This window comes from Canis lupus, chromosome 25, assembly GCF_048164855.1.
Source record: "Canis lupus baileyi chromosome 25, mCanLup2.hap1, whole genome shotgun sequence".
NCBI classification, from domain to species: Eukaryota; Metazoa; Chordata; class Mammalia; order Carnivora; family Canidae; genus Canis; species Canis lupus.
In genome coordinates, this window is record NC_132862.1 from 40,576,664 (window position 1) to 40,589,524 (window position 12,861).

At 41.2% G+C, this 12,861-nt stretch overlaps 2 protein-coding genes across 8 annotated transcripts in view; one reads left to right on the plus strand and one right to left on the minus strand.

Moving 5' to 3' along the window:
- NDUFA9 (NADH:ubiquinone oxidoreductase subunit A9) overlaps nucleotides 1–10,671 on the minus strand; it is a 40,918-nt gene extending 30,247 nt beyond the window's left edge. The window contains exons 1-4 of the mRNA XM_072799309.1: nucleotides 10,359–10,671; nucleotides 4,190–4,360; nucleotides 3,696–3,793; nucleotides 198–289 (exon numbers count right to left, since the gene is read on the minus strand). Coding sequence (XP_072655410.1) covers nucleotides 198–289; nucleotides 3,696–3,793; nucleotides 4,190–4,360; nucleotides 10,359–10,407 — 410 coding nt within the window. The 5' untranslated portion in view covers nucleotides 10,408–10,671. The remainder of the gene's footprint in view (nucleotides 1–197; nucleotides 290–3,695; nucleotides 3,794–4,189; nucleotides 4,361–10,358) is intronic.
- Nucleotides 10,526–12,861, plus strand: part of AKAP3 (A-kinase anchoring protein 3) — a 62,390-nt gene continuing 60,054 nt past the window's right edge. For 2 of the 7 annotated variants that reach the window (XR_012017802.1, XR_012017801.1), the window contains exons 1-3: nucleotides 10,615–10,906; nucleotides 11,255–11,476; nucleotides 12,643–12,852. The gene's annotated coding sequence lies outside the window, so the exon portion shown is untranslated. The other 5 variants (XM_072799283.1, XM_072799287.1, XM_072799284.1 and 2 more) reach the window with 4 other exon arrangements.

Sequence of the window (12,861 nt, forward strand, 5' to 3'; positions counted from 1 at the left end):
TCACTTTGTTTACTTATACCAGACTAAATCTCCTGAAAGAGGGTTTTGGGGTATGTAAGTAAACAGGTGTTCAATCAATGCTTAATGGACTTTAAAAATGTGACAACTATAATGCCTGACATTAGAAGGTATCCAATGAATATCTACTGAACCCTAAGACAGCATATACAAAGAAAACACAAGAGCCAAAGACTTACTTGGTTTCCCATTCTCGCCCAATAAGATTAATGACCACATTGCTGTGCTTCACTGCTCTTTGGATAGAATCTTTGTTTCTCCCATCCCATTCCTATAAGAACAGAAGTCAGTCAGATGCAAACATAAGGGCAAGTTTCAAAACAGGGCCTGTTATAGTCATAATATGGTACCATTTCATGCAGGCTTCATTTATTATAAGAGGAATGGTCATGAGGTCTCAAATTCCCTGCTGGTTCTCTGACTCTCCTTGAGACAAATAGGTCACAGTATATCTGTTTTATTCAGGTAATGAAATGATAGAATTAGAAAAGACAATATCCATTTTTAGTGGGGCACATCCATTTCTGACCACCCACCTGCCCCCCGCAAGTTTGTAAGGGATTCTAGTTACCAAATCTCCCCTCCTGAAATAAAGCCTAAGAGCCTTTGGGAGGAAAACTGTCTTTCCCTTTTTGCAGTAACCAGCCACCGACTGAAAAACAGGAGTTATCTATCTCTTCAAGGCTAACATTAAATTGGGAGCATTCATGACTTTTTCTTTTTAACTGTTTTCTCTTTATAATCCTGGATCTAGCCATTTCTACTCTAAAGATGTTAAAACAACACTCAGGGAGGAGTGACCTGCCTAAAGGAGCAGAGTGAGCCAATGGCAGATTTCAGTGTAGAACTAAATGTCTGAGTAGCGATTCAGGCCTATAGTCACGTTGATGGTTCTTGTCCAAAATCGAGACTGGGGATTAAATAACCCCAGACAAAGTAAAGCATTTTCTACGTTAAGATAAGACTGGATTTTTTAAACATTTCAATGAAAGAAAATAAATAGTAAGAAGTTCTTAGGGTCAACTGCTAAGGTATATGTATGAGTGGCAAGGGAAAGTGAGAAAGGAAGGCTGAAGGGTAGTGAGCAGGGGCAGAGGGCGGTGCAATTTAGAAAAGAGAGACGGGGCTACAGAAAACAGACACAAGATCAAAAGATGAAGCCCGCAGCAGGACAAACTAGTTACAACTGATGAAGGAGGGGGTTACAAGAGACGTACACAGTGACAGCTGCAGAGTCAGACAGGAATGCAAATTCCATTTGCCTTTTACAAACTTGGTAAAACTTCTCTCTCTGACCCCCACATAAAATTTGAAAATACAACCTACCTCATGGGTTTGCTATAAAGATTAAGTAAAACAGACATAAAATCTGTAGCACAGTAAGTTAACATATCTAACCAAAAAAAGGAGTTCTTCACATAAAGAGCTAAAGAAGGCTTTTCTTAGAAAAGATGGCAAGGGTGGAAGAAAAAGAATCCAAGAAAACTCAGAGTGAAGGAGCTTGAGACATAACTGCAGGAAGGGCCCAAGAGGGTGGCCTGGAGAGAAAGAATTAAAAGGAAATCCAATTCCCAGGGAGAAGGCCCAGGGGATACAGTCATGTTAGCAAACCAAGTAGTTGTTCAGACAACTTCCAACAGAGACTACAGCAGGGAAATCAGTACCCCACACCTAGTATGGTCCATCCTTCTCAAAAATAAACAATAGAGTGAAGTCTTCCCATTTTACCTTTCTTGTACTTCCACTTTTGTAAACATTATTATATTCAAAGTTCTATGTTTGGGGCACCTGGGTGGCTCACTGGTTAAATGTCGACTCTTGATTCTGTTTCAGGTCATGATCTCAGGGTTGTGGCATTGAGCCCCATGTCAGACTCCATGCTGGGCACGGAACCTGCTTAAGATTCTCTCTCTCTCTCCCCTCTGCCCCTCCCCTCCATCTCTACTACTCTCATGCTCACTCATTCTCTCTCTCATTCAAAAAAAAAAAAAAAAGGTTCTATGCTTAGTCCCCATGTTCTCTGTTAACACTGAGAACTCCCTGCAGTCTTATTCATCAAGACATGTTCATAATTTAGGTCAATGTGGCACTCAATAAATACCTATGGGAAGAATGGAATATAGATCATATAGCTCAATTCCAATGACTGCATCTACCAGCCAAAGTTTTCACCTATTATTTGTGAAAAACTTTAATTCTGAGGATTGACAAAGTAACCAATAATCCCAAGTCATAAAGAAACTAGAAAGAAAATAAGCTCCTGTAACTAACAGTAAGACCAAGAAGATATTTGAGAATAAGATTTTCAGGAAAGAAAAACACTTTAGCAACAAGAAATTTCCAACATAATATACTTAGCTTGTGAACATTCAGTAAGGAATAAATGAAAATGCTATTAAAAATACATAGAAATTCATTTTTTAAAAAGATTTATTTATTTATTTATTCATGAGAGACACAGAGAGAAGCAGAGGGAGAAGCAGGCTCCTCGCAGGGAGCCTGATGTGGGACTCGATCCCAGGACTCTGGGACCACGCCCTGAACCAAAGGCAGACCCTCAACTACTGAGCCACCCAGGCGTCCCAAAAATAAGTAAGAATTTAAGAGAGATCACAAATAATCTGCAGGAATAGATCAGAGATCTTAAGGATGTTTACCAAATATTTTTTAAAAGGGGAAGTGTGTACATGGAAGAGCTCAACTCCATATAAAATGATAAAAGCAGGACAATTTAGCCAGAAGAACAGGAGGACTGAGCATGAATGCCCAGTGTTTCTGAACAGGATAACTGCAGGCACTGGGGACAGTGTAACTCTTTGTGGAAAGGGACTGCCCTGGGCACTATATGATATTTAGCATCCCTGGTCCCTAGCTAAGAAATCAGTATAAACTTCAGTCATAATGGCAACCGAAAAGGCCAACACATTTTTAATCACCTCCCTGAAGGGTCTGCCTTACCCTGTTCCCAGCCCCCACCCTCCTTGCCTCATTGGCAACTCTTGGTCTAAACAATAGGGAAGCACAGCGAGCACTGTTCTAAGTTCATTCTGTGCCAAGGAAACTTAAGTTATAAAACACCCTATTTGTGATCTCCACCATCTACAGAAGCACTGTCCAAAGGAAATATAACATGAGGCAGATAAGCCATCTAAATTTTCCACCAGTCACTTCTAAAAGAGTAAAAAGAAACAGGTGAAATTCATTTGAATAATATACTTTCTTTAACCTAGTATATCCAAATATTATTTCACTATGTAATAGGTGTAAGAAATTATTAATGATATATATCATTTTCTTTGTACTAAGTCTTTGAAATCTGGTGTGTATAATTACAGCACATCTTAATTAAGATTAACCAGTAATGTGGTAAATAAAGTTTTATTAGAACACAGCCACTTCCTTTCATTTATACATTATCTATGGCTGCTTTCAGGCTAGAAGCGCAGACCTGAACAATCATGAAAAGATCCTATGACCTACAAAAGCTAAAATATTTACTATCTGGCCCTTTACAGAAAACGTTAGTCAACTGCTGGGCAAGAGTTTACAAGAATGGGTGAATAAAGGATGCCCTCGGTTCACTCTGGAATGAAACTGCTGCTCTCTCTCTCTCTCCTAAAAATGACCTCCGTAATTTGTATCTGTCAACTCCAATAATCAGTCATACAGGCTCTTACCAGAAAGATAATCTGACCCAGGTCACCCATGGGACGAAGGTGCATGGTGTCATATGGGTCACACCGATAGGGTATGATCACCTGTGATCCCATACGTCCTAAGAAAGAATGGATTGAAGCAAGGATCAACATTAACATAATATGGATACTTCATATGACAGTGATTTGGTAAATATTTAACTTCTAGTATAAGTGAATGGATATCATGTTTTACAAAAAGCATATTTTGCTGTGCTAGAGATGCTATAACTTTTCGGAGACCCCTATTCCTGTCTCAACATCCTATACAGGAAGCATGATAATACTTCCCAATGTAGAGCAGATCAAAATTACATAAATCCAAGGTAGAAGTAATGTGTGCAACACTGTTAAATTGAAAAGAAACATGGCTCCTGGCTTCTCATTAGGGTTGCCTAATTAGGCATTTATTAGGTAGGACAACCCTACCTAATAAATGGCACTGGAGCACAGGGAACTCAAAGAATTTTACTTACCAAGGTGGTTGACAACATAGCGGCCCAGGAATCCTGTTGCTCCAAACACAGTGGCCACAACCCCACTGACTGAGGAACGCCCACCTTTCCCATGAGGTATGAGTGCATGATGAAGCTGGCGCCGGAGTGGGCCATGAAACATAGCTGTGGCTCTTGCAGTAATAGAAGAACCTTAAACAAAACCCAGAGTGTACAAAAATGGCAAATGTTAACATAAGAGTATGAATAACCTATTTTCCCAGAAACTGGTAACATTATTTTGCTATCAGTACTTTCATATACTTAAGTTTAAAAAGAACTTTTCAATTAAAAGTTGTGATTTAATTAATTGCCAACATCAATAATAAACACAAACTACTGCAACAAAGAATCTATGTCATAGGAAATACATAAAAATTAGAAAGTACAGTTGATCCTTGAACAACAGGGGTTTGAACCGTGTGGGTCCATTTATATGTGGATTTTTTTCGATAAATACAGCAGAGTACTCTACGTTCTCTTTGTTATGATTTTCTCTAATAACATTTTCTTTTCTCTCACTTTATTGTAAGAACACAGTATATAGTATATATGTAAAACGTACAGAATATGTTAATCAACTTTATGTTACCAGTAAGGCTTCTGGTTAACAGTAAGCTAGTTTTAGGGGAACAAACAAATTTTTGACTGCAGGGATGGGAGAGGGAGGGGTCAGTGCCCCTAACTACTTGCATTGTTCAAGAGTCAACTGTAAAATCCCTCTCCCTGCCCTATAGGATACAATACACCTTGGAAGATAAATCACATTTAAAAAAACTAAGAGAAAAAAAAAAAATAAAAAAAAAAAATAAAAAAAAAAATAAAAAAACTAAGAGAGTATAAACCTGCATAGTAAAAGGAACTGAGAGAATGCAAAGAAAGGGAGCAATAAAATAGATAATTATGAGGAATAATTCCTGGGTAAAGTGTGTTTTGGGGGGGCTTTTCTTCCAGTTTGAGAAATTTCTGACATATATCACTGTGTAAGTTTAAGGTATACAGCATGGCGGTCTGATTTCTACATAGTATGAAATGATTACAAAAGGTTCAGCTTATGTTCATCATCTCATAGAGCTACAAAAGGAAAGAAGAAAAAAACAACCTCTTCCTTGTGATGAGAACTCAGCATTAACTACCTTACTGCTCCTATGTATCCTACAGCAACATTAGCTAAGTCGCCATATTGTGCATTATATCACGAGCAGTTCTTTATAACTGTAGGTTTGTACCTTTTGACCACTTTCCTCCAGTCCCCCCTCCTGCAACCCTGCTTCTGGGAACCACAAGTCTGAGCTCTTTTTCTATGAATTTGGGTTTTTTTTTAATCCTATATATAAATGAGATCATACAGTATTTGTCTTTCTCTAACTTATTTCACTTAGCAGAGTGCCTTCAGTGTCGATCCACAGTGACACAAATGGTAGGATTTCCTTGTTTTTTATGGCCAAATAATATTTCATCGCATATAAATACCACAACTTCTTTATCTGTTCGTCCCACAATGAACACTTAGGTTGTTTTCATGTCTCGGATATTATAAATAATGCTGCAATAAACATGGAGTGCAGATACCTTTTTGAGTTTTTCATTTCCTTTAACATATTAGCAGAAGTGGAATTGCTGGATCATATAGCAGCTGTATTTTTAATTTTTTGAAGAAGCTTCATGTTGGCCATAGTGGCCATTCCCTTTCCTCCACATCCTCGCTAACATTTGTTCTCTTGTCTTTTTGATCATGGCAACTCTAAAGTATGAGCTGATACCTCACTGTGGTTTTAATTTGCATTTCCCTGATGACAAATGATGTTGAGTACCTTTTCATGTACCTGTTGGCCTTCCACATACCCTCTCTGCCCATTTTTAAATTGGGTTATTTGGAGGATTTTTGCTATTGAGCAATAAATTAGTTTGAGAAATAGAGAGGAATATCAGAAAGAATAGACTTCTGTGTGAAGCACATAACACTTGTAACAATGCAGATGTGGGAATGAAAAAGCCCAATGCAGGGAACAGAGGATTTACCTGGAACAGACTCTGAAACCTGATAACGAATGAAAAAATAAAGTTGACATACATGCTCGAAGCAGAGGACTGCTAGTAGAGAACATTTTTTTTTAAGAGTATAGTTCAGACAACATAAAGCTATTGAAAATCATCAAAACTAATGACAAAATGAGTGTTTCTCAAACCTCTATTTCTTTTTCATAGGCTTGGGTTCATGGATTAGAAGGAACCCTCTAAGTTTCTGCATCAGTGTTTAAACCTTCTCCACACTTTATGTAAGGAGACCACGTGGCATTAGTGTGGACATCTGCAAGGTTGGGAAACACTACTTCCACTACTGCAGACCATTCTCATTGGAGCCACTCTAACAGAAGGTTCCACCACATGAGAGATCAATGATTGTTTCCCAGCAGCTTTGATCCCTATGTTCCTCTGGAATGACCAAGAACAAATCTAACCCCTCTCCTGCATTTAAGTGCAGTGATGGTATCTCTACTAAGTCTTCTTCAGATTTCACATCCTCAGTTCCATCAACCCTTCTTCATTCGGCAGAGATGTAAAACTCCTTCGGAATCACACTCCCAATTTTCAAGTCTCTTGAAAGAGGGTAGAGTTTTTGAGCAAGCTACCTAACTTTCAGGGAGTAAGTAAAAAAACAACTAAACAGTTTAAACTGCTGATAAATTTCTGCTCCACTCAACAAACTGTTTGTCAATAGCATTGGTGCTTTGTAAACTTGGGGAAAACTAAAAGAAACAAATAGGAATGGCTTTAGGAAATCTGTGTTTGAAAAAAAGAAAGAAGGAAGGAAGGATGGTAAGTAACTAAATAAGTCTGTGTCTGTTTTCTGCACATGATTCTCCAGTGGCACTCTGCCCAGAAACCATGAGTTTTTCCCTATCCAAAAGCATGAAATTAGAGAAAAAGCCTAGCTTACTGAACAGTGACTGAAACCACAAAGATGAAAAACACTTATTGCAGACTGGACACATAACAAACTTATCACAATAACAGCTAAATTTACAAAGCTGTTAGCAGATGCTGGCCATTGTTCTATGTGCTCAGTAGGTATTATCTTATTTAATACTATTCTTACTGTCACTTTACAGATGAGGAAACTCAGGCTCAAAGAGTTTAAGTGACTTGGCTGAAAAGCCAGCAAAGGAAATTGAAAAGCAGCCCAGTAAGGTAAGGGGAGAACAAAAGGAAATGAAGGAAATGGTATCCAGAAGACAAATGAAGAAAGGGACTGACAGAGGTAATAGTTAGCTCTATCAAAGGCTGCTGAAAAGTAAAATAGGTTGGGGATAGAGGATCACAGACCTAGAAGATATTGGTTTTGAATGCCTTTAATAAGAGCTATTTTATTGCAGTAGGAATGACAGCCTAACCCGAGCAGGCAAGAGAGAATGTAAGGCAAGGAAGTGGGATAAAGAGTATCGATGATTCTTCCAGAGAGACAATGTAAAAGGGGCGGGGGAGGGACTAGAAGAACATGAGAACAGGATTTGTTATTTATTTATTTATTTATTTATTTTAAAGATTTTATTTATTTATTCACTAGAGACACAGAGAAAAGCAGAGACACAGGCAGAGGGAGGAGAAGCAGGCTCCACGCAGGGAGCCCAATGCGGCACTCGATCCCAGGACTCCAGGATCACGCCCTGAGCCAAAGGCAGGCGCTCAACCACTGAGCTACCCAGGCGTCCCAGGATTTTTTATTTAATATAACTTTTTTTTTAAGGTTTTATTTATTTATTCATGAGAGACACAGAGAGAAAGGCAGAGACATAGACAGAGGGAGAAGCAGGCTCCCTGCAGGGACCCTGATGTGGGACTCGATCCCAGGACCCCAGGATCATGACCTGAGCTGAAGGCAGATGCTCAACCACTGAGACATCCAGGTGCCCCTTATTATAACATTATACACTAATGGAAATGATCCAGTAGAAGGAAGAAAGCACTTAGAATAGTGTCTGGTATATAGTTTGAACTACATAAATGATAGCTATTGTTATTATTACTGAAAATGTTTTTCATTTCAAAATTATATCACATTTTTGTATCCACTGATTCCTCTTACAAAACCCACTTTGGGGACCACTGGACTAAAGTGCTTGACTTGCAAAGTCCTCCACTATTTGATCCCATCTAACACATTCAACTGTCTTTCCTACTATTATTCCATATCTACCGGTCATCATTTCACTGCCTCCTACGTACTTTGTGATTCCATTCTCATCACCTTGTCCTTGCCCATGTCAGGAAAATGCCTAGCTTCTCCGAATTTCCAAATCATAACAACTCTTAAAAAAAAAAAAAAAAATCCGTGGAAGCACTGCAGTTCTCCACTGGCCTTCCAATCTTCCCTTACTACTTCAAATGATACTAATCTTTCCCTTTTCTGATTTCCTATGGTATTTAGTAGTCTCTCCACATTTTGTCATATATAACTGTTTTATGCAGTTCTGTTTTATAGTGTTTTGATTATGTTACCACTAGACTTGCTCTCCAGAGTTTATGCAAAAGCTTATTTTACCCAGAGACAATAAAGCATAGCAGTTAAGAGCACAAACTACAGGTTCAGTTTTTTTTAAAAAAAAAAAAGTAAATTAAAGCAAAACTATTTATGAAAATATTTAGGACTATGGTTAGCAGATAGCCAATAGCAAATGGCAGTTATTTTCCTTCATGATCTACATCATGTCACAGCAATGTAATTAATACCTTCACAAGAACCAGCCAATGTCTTTGCAAAGAAGTCATGGCTACATAACCATCCACTATAAATGATGTGAACCAATCACCTTTCCAGTGGTAGGCAGGAGCTCTACCCAAGACGGAAAATAGGAAAGCACCCCCCAAATACTCCCGGACTTGCTCCTCTGCCTAAACATCAGAATGACTTGTGGAATTCTTTAAAACCTAAAGTGCAAGGAGTCAATCTCAAAAATTCTGATTCAAAGCTCTGCGATGAGGGATCCCTGGGTGGCGCAGCGGTTTGGCGCCTGCCTTTGACCCAGGGCGCGATCCTGGAGACCCGGGATCGAATCCCACGTCGGGCTCCCGGTGCATGGAGCCTGCTTCTCTCTCTGCCTGTGTCTCTGCCTCTCTCTCTCTCTCTGTGTCTATCATGAATAAATAAATAAAATCTTAAAAAAAAAAAAAAAAAAACCAAAGCTCTGCGATGAGTCTCCATTTTTATCTTTTCTAAAGCACTAAAAATGATTCGGACATGCTGCAGCTCATTTTGAGAGCAAGTGGGACTTGATAATGACTTGAATGCACCATGGAAAAACACAACTTCTAGAGGCTAATTGGGGCAAATCAGTGAAAGGGCGGAGCGGGAAGAATGATCATGAAGTGTAACTGCATTCCCCATTTCCTGGCTTTTCTTGCCTCGCCTTCCGAGTGTAGGAGCAAAGGAGTATTTTCAAAGTGCGGGCCATGACAGCAGATCCCATCAGAAGGGAAGGAAAAATGAACAACGTCAAGATGTCCCGAAGCTATTGCTGTTATTACCGAAAATGTTTCACTTCAAAAGTGGTCCCCAGAGTGGGTTAAACCCTAAGGAGTCCCCTACTCTTCCCTCGCTCCCCCAACCCCCGGGGCCTGCAGCGAACACACCGGACACAGGCAAGAATGCTTTGGACTTAAAAACTGCTTTCACGAATGCTACTGTATTTAACCCGCTTCAGAAACCCCGTGACGCTGTGGTATTCCCATCATTCCCACTGTAACGTGAAGAAGCTGGAATTGAGGTCTGCACAAGGGCATACAGGGAGTCCGCCGAAGACTTTCACTATCCTTTTTTTCCATCCTTTTCGGGTTCCTCCCCGCCACCTCCCGAACGCCCCGCCGCCGGCCACGCGCACAGTCCTCGTCACCTCAAACCCTTACAGCCCTATCCTTTAGTAGGTGTCCCCTACTTCCTCCATTCCCCTTCCCGTTGCTCACGTTGGCTCAGCACAGACCCCTGAGCCGGGGAGGGGAAAAGGAAAGCTGAAAACTACAGGCAGCCCCAGACCTAGAAAGACCAAGGTGCCTGCGGGGTTGGAGTGACCGCTGCGGCACGGCGCAACTCCCAGCACTTCTGATCCCCGTCTCGGAAAGACAACCGGGGGCCGATGTTCCCGGTGACACTTACGTGACATTGGCAGGGCCCGGACAAGCCGGGGGTGAGCGGCGGCCGCCATCTTCTCCCACAACCCCCCGCGGCCGGCGCCCCAACCCAGTACGGCTACCGAGCCGGGCCAAAAGCGATCTTCCGCGCGTGTCTGCGCAGGCGCTAAGCGGGCAGCGAAGGGCGGGTCAGGGATTGGGGCGGCTGTAAGGAGGGGAGCTGGGGAAAGGGAGCGAGGCCCGAGACGAGAAGGAAGCGAGGTGGGACGCAGAGAAGGGGAGGAGGGCAAGCAATAGAACTGAGGCTGTGCACGCCCGACTGGCCACGCACGCTCTGTCCTCGGAGCCGAGCCGAGCCCTTGCTGTGCCCTTTACCCGATAGGCTCCCAGGGTCTGCTCGAAGGAAAGTTCTCTGACGCCCCAGGTGGCCATCGTTCCGCCGCCGGCCTGCTGTCATTACTTCAATGACGCTTATCACCACCTGACAGGACTCCAGGGATTCTTAACCCGGAGTGTGACTCGAGAGCGGGCTCAAGGAATTCTGTGAACCTCCTGAAGCGTTCAGTGTAGTGGGTGTGTGTATGCCACTGCACATTTTTCTAGAAGGAGACTCAACATTGAGTCTAGAACGACAGTTTGTGATTTTTATTTCCTTGACTGTGGGCCTCTTTGAGAATCTGCACTGTTGCAGAATACAGGTTTCTGGAGCCCGAGGAGGAGGCAGAAAGGTTGAACGCTTGCAATTTTAAATGTCTTCTTCTGGCCACTCAGGTTTTCTGAGTGGAAGACAGGAACCAGCAGCAGCTTGTCCTGAGACATCTGCCCGGGTTTATCAGAAAACAAACTAGTTTGGGGCGTCTTTCTAGATTTGGCAATTCTTTCAGTGCTTTGGGGTTTGTTTTGCTTTGTTTTGTTTTTCAGGAAGAAAGTCCTGTGCGTTGCCTGGAGGGACAAAGGGCCCTAATGAGTAGAGGTTGCCTATTACTAGGCTTGTTGATTTGTGGTTCCCCACTCGATCCCACCTCCACTGTTTCTTGAAGCCTCACGTGCAAAATTGAATTGGAACAGGAAAGGAACTCTTGAAGACTCATTCAGTGTTCACCCAGTATTTAAAATTCCCCGATACTTGAGTCTGGGGTCAATGTGAGTACAAAACACCTAACTGGTTCTGATAAACTGCCAGACTCCATTAGCAGCAGCAGCCTCCTAACACCTGTGCAGCAGGGCAAGCCTGCTGTTTTACATCTCCAAGTCAAACTCTGTCTCATGTCCTCAATACTAGTTTCAAAGTGGCATATTGTTGAAAGAGCACTGTCTTAAAACTCAGAGTCTTAGATCCCAGTCCTAGCTCTACCAGTTAATAGTTGTGACCTGGGCAAGTTTCTACACCTACCAGACAGAAAGTGGTACCTGTCCTGTTACCTCAGAAGATTATTGTGAGGATCAGATGACCTAACGGGGTGTGAAGGTGCTTTGTCAGCTGCAAAGTACTATGTGCATGTGTGTGAAGTTCTATTTAAATAACAGTGAAATATCAAAATCCTAGACTGTTAGAGCTGGGAGGGATCTTAAGAGATGAGTACACCCAATTTATTTATTTTACAGATGAAGAAACTGAGACCGTATAAAAGATCATCCATAGTTAAATAGCCTTGTTGAAGGAAGCTGTAACAAACCAGTCACTTTTGAATTTGTTAACAGTTTTAATCTTTATCTTGTGGCCTTGACCAAGATTCTTTTTGTTTCATGGAAACTATGTATTAGTCCTGTATTTAATCGTCAAGTGTATGTAGAGTAATATTTCCAAAGAGAATGTGCCAAGAACAAAGTCCTTCTTGAGGATAGAAATTGCCAACCAAATGCCTCTCAGTTTATTCTAGGACATTTCCTCAAGCTGAGGCATTGCAGAGAATGGATGAGTGCTACTGTATCTGACCATTGAAGATAAATTATAACCCAGAGATGGTCAGTTTGGGCAAAATGTCTATAAATTTATTTTTGTTTTATAAAAGGTGAGATGCTTATAACTCACAGTTAAGGCTGGGTCCACAAAATGAAGTGATTCCATGGGCTTTGCATTAAAAAATTTAGTAGATGCTCAATTTTAATTCTTCCCCTCTGCACCCATCTGAATTTGTTCATACACAATACTCGGTTGTTTTAAGTGCAATTCGTTGGCAAATCCGCCCCCCCACCATATTCCCTGTCTAAATTAGATACTTAAAGGAGAAAATTAATTAGAAAAAAAACAAGCCCAGTCCTTCCAAACTAAGTATTTTCACCTATCCTCTTCTCCTTTGACAACTCAGTTTCTGATAGCCTCAGTACTGTTGCTATGGAGACAGTGACATCACCAGTTGCAATTCTGATGTCACTCTTCAGTCCCAACAAGGGGAGGTACATGGAAGGCTGGAGGAGGAAACAAGATCTTGAGCTGAGCAAGAACATCCCAGCATCTTCACTGACTTTTAAAGTCTAGTCTGGAGTCTTCTGTGGTTCTCTATTCCAGTGCTACAGAGGTAGGAAAT